This window comes from Triticum aestivum, chromosome 4D (assembly GCF_018294505.1).
Source record: "Triticum aestivum cultivar Chinese Spring chromosome 4D, IWGSC CS RefSeq v2.1, whole genome shotgun sequence".
Classification (NCBI taxonomy): Eukaryota; Viridiplantae; Streptophyta; class Magnoliopsida; order Poales; family Poaceae; genus Triticum; species Triticum aestivum.
In genome coordinates, this window is record NC_057805.1 from 379,282,798 (window position 1) to 379,292,676 (window position 9,879).

Consider the following 9,879-nt stretch of genomic DNA (forward strand, 5'->3'; position numbering starts at 1 on the left):
TTCTAGAACGCCGCCTCCACATTAATTCTTCCCGCAGATACAATTCAATGAGCCTGTCGTTAATTTTAATCTGCATGGGACGGTCCCGCCCTAGCCGGTTCACTGTGCATCCTATCAAGTTCTTTTTTCAGACTTCGGATCTCGCCCCGAACACTTCCAAACGAGGACTTCGCCCAATCTCCGAGGCTGTTCGCCAAAGCATCCAGCTTTGCCCGGACCTTGCTTGCCGTTTGGTTTTGTCCCCCGGGCTCCCATGCCGTTCGGATGGTGGGCTTCAACTCAGCATGAGTGTCCCACATCACTTCATATCAGAATCTTTTGTCACTCTTCGCTCCTGGTTGCCTAGGTGCAAGCTGTACGAGTATAGGTGAATGATCTGAAGTTGCGGCAGTGAGGTGCTCAACTACCGTGTTAGGGAATTGCGAACACCACTCAGTTGTCCCGAGTGCCCTACCAGGCGCACCCGTGTAAAGGAGCCTCCTGACACCTTTTTCTCGTACGTCCATTTCCTTCCAGTGAAGCCAAGATCTAAGAGACCACAAACATCCACTGCGTCTCTACAACCCTGTATTTGGGATTGACTACGAGTGCCAATGCCATCATGGTTGTCTTGTCGCAAAACCTCGTTAAAATCCCCCAAACACAGCCAGGGTATATCATGGAGGCTGGACAGATTTTTCATTGTGGTCCATGTGTGATGATGCAGGTGCGTTTGAGCCTATCCATAGAAGCAAGAAAGTCTCCATGGCTCGCCTCCGAGCGAACTGATTTTCACATCCATATGATACTTAGAATAACCCAAATTCTCAATCTTTATTTCATTATTCCAAAACATTACTAAACCTCCACTCCTACCAGAAGTCAAGCACTAGAGTCTATGGCCACTAGTGGGCTTTTGTATGGGCCTTTTTTCCCAGATTACTTCGTAATCTCTGTTTTGGGTTAGGAGGGCCAAAGTATGTGTACTTCTGCGTCTATTCGCTAATTACTTGTTAGGGGGGCCAGGCCCTGCTCGCCCCCTGGCTCCGCCAGTCTACATGCCATGGCGGTTTTTGTAGGGAGGAAGAAATGGTGGCAGCAACGTTTCAGTTTTGTGTGCTCGAGAGCGATGTTATACTCCCTCCGTCCATAATATAAGAGCGCTTTTGACACTATATTTTGCAGACATGAGACATCAAAGAACATGATTGCATTTGACTAGTTTTGTAGGCCCTGTGGTGGTGCTAAGTTCTTTTTTTTGAACTGTGGTGAGAAGTTTGATTTTGAACTGCAGAGCTTCTCAGCTCTAGACGCCATCGCAACCGCCCCCGCGTCGTCCGGACGGACGGCACGGGCGGCTCCCGATCCAGTTTCTTCGGGACCTCCCCACCTCTCTCGCTTCCCTCGCCGCCGCCGGACGACGCTGCCGGGCAAAGCCTGTGTGGCTGACGGCGGCGGCGGGGCTCCGGGCGATGGCTTCTACGCAAGGCGCTGAACGGCGCGCGAGGTGAACAACAACTCAGCAGCGATCTTCATGCAACGTCCGAAGGCTAGAGCGATCTGCGCATGGACATGCAGCGGCAGGCGATCTGTGCACAGGGACATGCATAGGTCAATGGCTAGAGCGATCTGGGATTCTGAACTGGGCAGCATGGTGATGCCTTGGCAATGGCCTGGGTGGAGATGACCATCCATTCTCCTCCAGCAGCCTGCGGTCAAGATCATGCAGGTTCGGACCGAAGCTTCCTCCGGCTGTCCAGTACGTTGAGCATGGCAGCGTTGGTGATAAGGGTCATCTTCCCAAGCGACCCAAGACGCTCGCCGCTGTTGCCGCCGGCAGATCACAAGGCCGAAGGAGGTTGGTGGTGGCGCCTTGGGACTTACATCGGTTGACCGATGCTTGTCACTTGGCCGCAGGTGGTTCGTCCGATCGATGCGAGGGGGCAATTTTCGTCCTGACCATGGCGGCACCGTCCGGCCACTCGAGCCGCAGATTGCAGTGGCCATTCAAGGGTCTTCATGAGAGTTTTTTCTTAGGATCCACTGGTTGTTGCCAGCAGCTCGCACTGGCGAGGTTGTGTGATGTAACCGGAAGGCTCCATTGGGAGTTTCGGTGGCTCTCAATCTGGCCAGTTTGCATTCAGCGGTGAGATAAATTCTATGGATGACGGCTTGACGCAGAGGAGATGGTTGTGCAGCGGCAAGCCATGCCGGCATGTAAAGACTGTGCCTCACTTTTAGCTGCTGGGATCGCGGAAAGTGGTGGCGACAACATGATGACTTTGATTTGGTGGTGCTTCTTGAGTACCCGGTCTCGAGTTCCGGGGTGAAAACCCTAGGTCTGACCTGAATTGGTTATACCTGGCGATGGCGATGTTTTTGCGTCGTTACCTTGATGAAGGCATTGCTCGGATGTGCTCGGACTTGTTCTTCAGGGTGAAAACCTAGAGTCTGACCTTTGTTGGTCGGGTCCAGTGACGGCGACGTTTAAGCGTCGTTTCCTTCCTGAAGGCGTTGCTGTTGAAGAAACTTTCTCGTTGCGCTTGTTCTGTCAAGAGATGGTTGGTGCGGATATGGTCGTTGATGTAGTTTATCAACCGTTGTTTTGATCGTTTCAGAGTGTTTTTTCTTTTTCTTTTCCCTCGCTTAGGCATAGCTTGAGTCTTGTATGACTTTGCTCTTTGCTGGCGTTTTTTTTCCTCTTTTGTGTGTGTTGGTGTTGGCTGTGTGCATCCTGGTTATGCAGAGGCCGGGTGTGTGCTCAATGTGTTTGTATCCCCTTGATGCTTCATTTTGAGTTAATAAAATCCACCCTTTGTCGAAAATGTCTGTCTCTGAAACGATATCGAGACATTTTTTTTGAGGATAGGATCGACACTAGCTGCAGAGGCGCATGTGCATCGAGAGGTTCCAGTACGGGCCTGCCCTTCCGGCCCATCAGACCACCAGTGCTCAAAACCATCCCCTAAAAAAACAAATCAGTGCTCAAAACCGGAATATCCTATTTGACGCTAATTGCGGCAAATTGTCCAAGGAACGCACAGGGAACAGGAGCAAGCGAGCGACATGGGCCGGCCCACTACTGGTGGATTACCGTGCTACAGTATTCCGGTTTTGGGAACCTTCTAGAAGGTTCCCTGAACCGTTTTTTCTTTTTAACCGGTTTTCCTGTTTCTTCTTGGGTTTTTTTGTTTTTCGTTTTTTCATTTTCTTCTTTTTCCGCTGTTCTGTTTCTTTTTCTTCTTTCTTAATTTTTTTTCTGTTTTCTGTTTTTTTCTTTTCCGTTTATTTTATTTTTCAAGTTTATTTTTTTAAAGAGCATCTTTCGAAAATTGTTGAAATTTTAAAAAATTGTTCCTGTTTTGGAAAAAGTTCAAAATTTTAAAAACAATGTTCGTGTTTTTTTTCATAAATTCAATTTTTTTTCCTTTTTAAAATAATTGTTCGCATTTTTTAAATCTTAAAAAATTGTTCACAATTTTTGAAAATTGTTCACAAATTCAAAGTATGTTTCTTTTGTAAAATATTATTCGCATTTTTGAAATCTTCTAAAATTGTTCTGGAATTTTCAAAAATGTTCTTATTTTTACAAAAAAAATTGAATGATTTTCTTTTCAAATTTTTGACAATGTTCAGAAAATGTTCCTGTTTTAAAAAATTGTTCATGTTTTCATTTTTTCAGGAGTTTCAAAAAGTGTAAACATTTTAATTTTTTGTTCACGAATTCAAGAAATGTTCCCTCTTTCCAAATTTGTTCACATCATCAGTATGTTTATGTTTTACAAAATTTGTTTGAAAATTCAGAAAATGTTTGGTTTTCAAAAAAGTATTTGTAATTTTGAAAAATTCAGTTGTAGGTCCTCAGTTCGACCCAATATATGACTGTAGTTTTTGGGATGTTTTGCAAATTAATTTTCCAGTTTTGTCGCTGTCGTATGTGTCTTTAAATGTTGCGCTGCGATTTGAACATTTTTGGCGATTTTTCATCTCAGGATGCCGCTGCGTGCAACTGTAAATGGGCCGGCCCAGGCTAGCCGCTCATGTGCGAAGGACGAGCACTTTGCCGCTGCGAGCAGCGTATAGGAGTTCCGAAATCACTAGTTGAGGAATACTCGATGCCAAGATCACTCCAACTTCCCCAAGTTGCGACAAGCGGCGTGCTGCATGTGCGCCACTTGTCGTAACTTGGGAGTTTTCCCTTTTTTCGTAGGTCCGTTTATTCAAAACGTTTTATCTCTTAAACCGTGCGTCCAAATCCCGAACCGCTTTCACCATTGGATTCCTCACGTCGAGATCTTCAAAACTAGATCTCATGTTGATAGGTTTTTGACGAACTTTTTTTCAAGAAAAAAACGGACGAGAAAACCGAACCAGGAGCATGGGTTTTTTCCCTTTCCGAAAGAGGCACGCCCGTGCCTCTCACGAAATCACAACCGTGCCTCTCGCGGAAGTAAAACCGTGACTCCCGCGAAAGAAAAAAATATGCATTTTTTCTCTTTCCGAGAGACACGGCCGTGACTCTCTCGCGAAAGAAAAACAGAAAACACGTTTTTTCGTTTCCGAGAGGTACGGCCGTGACTCTCGCGGAAGTATAACCGTGCCTCTCGCGAAAGCAAAACCATGACTCTCGCGAAAGAAAAAAAACAGTAAACGCATTTTCCCCGTTTCCGAGAAGCATGGCTGTGATTCTCACGAAAGCAAAACCGTACCTCTCACGAAGCAAAACCATGACTCTCGCAAAAGGGGGGAAAAAGAAAACGCGTTTTTTTGCGCAATTTTTTTAAATTTTTTTAATCAAAAGCTAGGGAAGACCGGTGGAAAATCAAAACGTCGAAAAAACCCATTAAAAAGGCCAAAAACGCGTGCAAAAAAATAAAAAAACAGAATTCGAAGGGAGCACCCAGAGCACGACTCATGATGAATGGCTGAGAGCGCGCTAAGTGGCGCTGATCGTTGCGAGGCTCCCGAAGAAGCGCTCGTTAATTAGTTGCTCTCCTCAAAACCAAAGCCGTTTGTGCTCAGTCCATGTTGGTGGGCTCGTGGCCTCCTACCCCCCGCCCATCAACGAGATCGAACCCATCTCAGAGAGAATCACCTCAAAAGAAAAAAAAAATCTCAAAGAGAAAAAAACGAGATCGAGCCAGGCCCAGGGGGATGTGTGTGATAGGCACGTGCCGGGCCAAACTGAAACCCCGCACTGCCGTCGTCGTCGAAAGTCTCTGCGGAACGCCGCGCGGCGACTCCCCGTCCACCAGCCACCGCTCCTCCTCGGTTCCTCCGCCGTAGGCAGAAACGTGCCGCCCTGCGTGCCGTGTTGCACTCCACTCCAGTCGCCGAGAGGGGGAAGGCCATGGAAGTGTGAGTCGTCGTATACTGCTAGATTTCGCCTACCCTGCTCGGCTCTGCATCTGCCTCTCTGCGTGCCTGCCTCCGCAGTCGGGCCCCGATCCGGTCATCTCACCCCGCTCGGTCGTGTGTTTTCAGGGTCGCGTCGGCGCCGGGGAAGGTGCTCGTGGCGGGAGGGTACCTGGTGCTGGAGCGCCCCAACCCCGGCCTCGTCCTCAGCACCACCGCTCGCTTCTACGCCATCGTCCGCCCGATCCACGACGAGCTCAGCCCCGACTCCTGGGCATGGGTGAGGCCGAGCTCTCCCCAGTCTTCCGGTTTCCGTGCCACCAGATCGCCGCTTATCCTCTACCCTTGTGCTGTATCAGGCGTGGGCGGATGTGAAGGTGACCTCCCCTCAGCTCTCCCGGGAGGCCGCCTACAAGCTATCCATCAAGAATTCGACGCTCCAATTGACGTCCGCAAGGCGAGTCGCCGTTCATTCGCTTGGACCAAAGTGCTGCTGCGTAGCACTCTTGATTTGTCGTAGTGTTGTTGGAGTTCAGTTTTTGGCAGCAGTGTACTGTTATTGATTGTGCTGATGTTGCAGGGAGTCTACAAATCCTTTTGTGGAGCAGGCGATACAATTCTCCATAGCCGCTGCCAAAGTGTCTATTACTGATAAGGAGAAGAAAGATGCACTAGATAAGCTGCTGTTGCGAGGTCATGCAACTTCCCATTAGTTACCTGCTCCACTCTAAAGCACAACGTTGATTTTGTATCTGTTGTATACTGTAGTAGTATTTCGTTGTTGATTCTTTGAGCTTTATTTGTGCAGGTTTGAACATCACAATTCTGGGTTCCAATGATTTCTATTCATACAGGAAGCAGGTAATGCTTCCTATTTGAATTACAATTGAACCTGAAAAATAAAATAAAAACAAGAGATTTGATTTACATGGTCTTTGTTCCTTTCCTTTTGGGTCTCCTAATCTTATCTTGAACATAGCATTCCCACATTGAAATGAAAAGGTAGCGTGGTGTCAGGACCAAATCTAAGATCTCTAAACGGATTTGAATAAATTGAGTATGATCTAAGATAATCAGAATCGAATGATGGTCTTAGCTTCTATGACCAAATTATTGTTTCAGTCACAAGCGATTACACTTCACATATCAGTATATGTAATGAATTGTGTAGAATTGGTTATACATCAGGTATTGCCTATAAGTTTACAATCTGAAAATGTGATTCTTAAAAGAGGAAATTACTTGTGAACTTCGAACAGACGCAGGACATGCTCACATGTGAGTGTGACATAGGATGTGTATAAATTCTCGCATTCTTTCTCCCTTTCTAGATGTCGTATTATTCACTTCAACAGTTCGTGATGTTCAAAAATTACAACTGGTTTCGTTTCATTCTCCATTTATTTCTTTATGTGTAAGTGTTAAGATTCGATGCACATGTGAAGTAGGAACCCACTGCAAAGCATCCAGGAGTTGTTACTTCCTTTCATTTCTTTATGTATGCCATTCTTTTGCACACTGAATGTACATTATTAATTATATTGGTCCCACTTTTTACCTATGTATGTCATACAATGATACAACCATAGTTTTCCTCAAACGCATTCTCACTGGTAGATAATTAGCTGTGGATTTCACTCTTTCTTCAGATTGAAGCACGTGGTCTGCCTCTAACTCCAGAGGTATTGCTTTCATTGCCTCCATTTTGCTCAATTACGTTTAACTCAGAAGTTGCTAATGGAACTGGAGAAATATGCAAACCTGAAGTGGCAAAAACTGGACTTGGATCATCAGCTGCCATGACTGCATCAGTTGTCGCTGCTCTTCTTCATTACCTTGGAGCTGTTAACCTTTCGTGTTCAGGTCAATCATCCAGTGTCACTGCAACTGGACGAGATTTTGACTTTGTGCATGCTATTGCTCAAAGTGCACACTGTATAGCACAAGGGAAAATTGGCAGTGGCTTTGATGTTAGTGCCGCTGTCTATGGGAGTCACCGCTACACAAGGTTCTCTCCAGAAATCCTCTCCTCAGCCCAGGTAAGAAGTCCCGGATAGTTATCTATCCCAGCAAGTGCCCAACAGTTGTCTATCCCAGCGACTTCGTCAGTAGTAATCTTAAAAAATATTTACAGGTTATAGGCGGGAGTTGCTTGCCAGATGTAGTAGCAGATATTGTTACACGGAGGTGGGATCATGAGAAGACCCAATTTTCTTTGCCTCCTCTGATGTGCCTTGTAAGTTGGATGATTGATGTTGAGGTTTTCCTACTTGTTATTATACCATTTTACTGGTTGTCACCTCTCGTCATAATTACTGGCCTGCTGCTGACAGTATAGGATATGTAGTCTGATTAGTAGTTAGTTGCACCGCTATGATGCTTGTTAACCTTTGGTTTCCATGGCTGAAACTGGTAGAATAGTACTGTTGTAAGCATGGACACCACAAGTCATGCTTGTCTCCCTTCTTTGTAAGCAATGAATATGCTAATATTCTGAGCACCTTGCAGATATAAAATATTCTTCAGCATCACTAGCGGGTCATGACTTTGACTTAGTTTCTAGCTTAGCCTTCGCTTAAAATGACATGTCGTATTTGTTAAGTTTATTTGCCTTGATTTTTTGTTTTACCCTCATGAGCTATGAACTATAGGTGATAAAAAAGTTATTCTTAAGTCTGGGAATGTTATTTTGTAAGATTCTTTAACCAAAGAAGTTACCTGATTTCTTTTTTGTAGTATGATAATATTATTTGGTATTATGTTTATTTGTCGATTAATGGGGATTTGTTTCAGTAAGGATGAGTTTGGAATTTTAACAAGAGTGTTGGTTGTTGTTAGCTTCTGGGTGAACCTGGAACTGGAGGATCATCTACTCCATCAATGGTTGGATCTGTGAAACAGTGGCAGAAGTCTGATCCTCAGAAAGCCGCAGATACATGGAGCAAGTTGGGAATGGCTAATTCAGTGCTGGAAAACCAATTGAGAAGCTTAAGCAAACTTTCTGAAGATCATTGGGATGCCTATGAATCTGTAGTGCGGTCCTGTAGTCGTCTCACATTCACGAAGGTAACCTTGGTAACTTCTCATTAATTGTATTAATATAAGCTGGATCATTGTAGACTAAGTTGATAGACCAGAGCAAGGGTCATGCTACAGAATAAGCAAAGATCATATCAATTTTGCAAACAAATGTCAATCGAGAAAATGCATTTATTTTTCCGCTTATGGAATGGAGATTGCACCATCCAGATTTTTTGGCATGCATGACCGTGTAGTCTTTAGATTTACCTATTTTATGCTACTAATTCTTGGTCATCAATTTGTCATCACGTGCATCTGCAGGAAGAGAAAAACAATCTTTACTGCTCTAAAATGTTTTTTCTTTGTTCTCTTCAGTGGACAGAGGTGGCTACTAATCAGCAGCAAGAATTGATTGTCAAATCATTATTGGCTGCGAGAGATGCTTTCCTTGAAATAAGGCTTCATATGCGAGAGATGGGTGTGGCAGCCGGTGTTCCAGTAAGGCTCGATTGATGAAATTATGATTGTTATAGACTTGTAGTATAGTGTTTTCAAAGAAGTTGACTAAATGTCTTGATGCCATAGTTATGCCTACATGACTTACATAGTCATAGTCATGGAACTGTAGATAGTAGTCACAGTTTATTGTACAGTTTTTCTGTGTTTTAACGTCCTTAATTTGCAGATTGAGCCGGAGTCACAAACGCAACTTCTGGATGCCACTATGAATATGGAAGGTGTTCTACTAGCTGGTGTTCCTGGAGCCGGTGGCTTTGACGCAGTTTTCTCAGTGACCTTGGGTGAAGCAAGTGGTGCTGTAGCAAATGCTTGGAGCTCCGTCGGTGTCCTCCCGCTACTTGTTCGAGAAGACTCTCGGGGTGTTTCACTGGAAGCTGGCGATCCAAGAACGGAGGAGGTGTCAACTGCTGTGTCGTCCATACAGATTAGCTGATGCTATTTGTTGATAAAATTCTGTAATTTTTCTACGGTGTATCATTGGCATCTCATTCATTTAGGAGTAGCACAACCAGACAAAATTTGAAAACTCTCATGGTTAGAATAAGTGCTGAGCACGGAGCAAAGATGGTACGATGTAGTTTGAGCACAGTGCAAGAGTGTGGAAAATGGGAAGCCCTTGTAACTCCCATGGAATGGAAGTATTGCCTGTGGCCATGAAATGTACGTGGCGTGATGTGTAGCTTTTTCAATAAACTCGGACTTGAATTCTGAAACATTTTGAAACTCGTTATTACAGTTCGCCATGCTATGTGTTAGAAATGGAGGTAATTTGTGGCAAATTTAATCGTGCTTTTGTTGTGGAAAGGATGAGAACATAATTGTGAAAGGATCACGACAAGAGAACTGGAGTATCTAATAAAGTTGGCTTGGCTTTTCGGAAATGTCCAGAGTCATGGAATATTTCATAGCGTGCTCTTCCTTCGGCCAAGTATTCACCGGCCAATTTGTTCATATAATAATGAAGATATTTGCTATTGCTTAGGTCAGTGGCGTCAAAGATCAAGA

At 44.8% G+C, this 9,879-nt stretch overlaps 1 protein-coding gene across 1 annotated transcript; it reads left to right on the forward strand.

Annotated features, from left to right (window-relative positions):
* Nucleotides 1-5,118: 5,118 nt before the first annotated feature.
* Nucleotides 5,119-9,604, forward strand: LOC123098036 (phosphomevalonate kinase, peroxisomal). Its single transcript, XM_044519909.1, has 10 exons — nt 5,119-5,337; nt 5,464-5,614; nt 5,694-5,791; nt 5,915-6,027; nt 6,143-6,195; nt 6,984-7,373; nt 7,469-7,570; nt 8,173-8,400; nt 8,731-8,853; nt 9,041-9,604. Exons 1-10 carry the CDS (start codon nt 5,330-5,332, stop codon nt 9,305-9,307), a joined length of 1,533 nt encoding a protein of 510 aa, XP_044375844.1. The 5' UTR covers nt 5,119-5,329; the 3' UTR covers nt 9,308-9,604.
* The last annotated feature ends 275 nt before the right edge of the window (nt 9,605-9,879 follow it).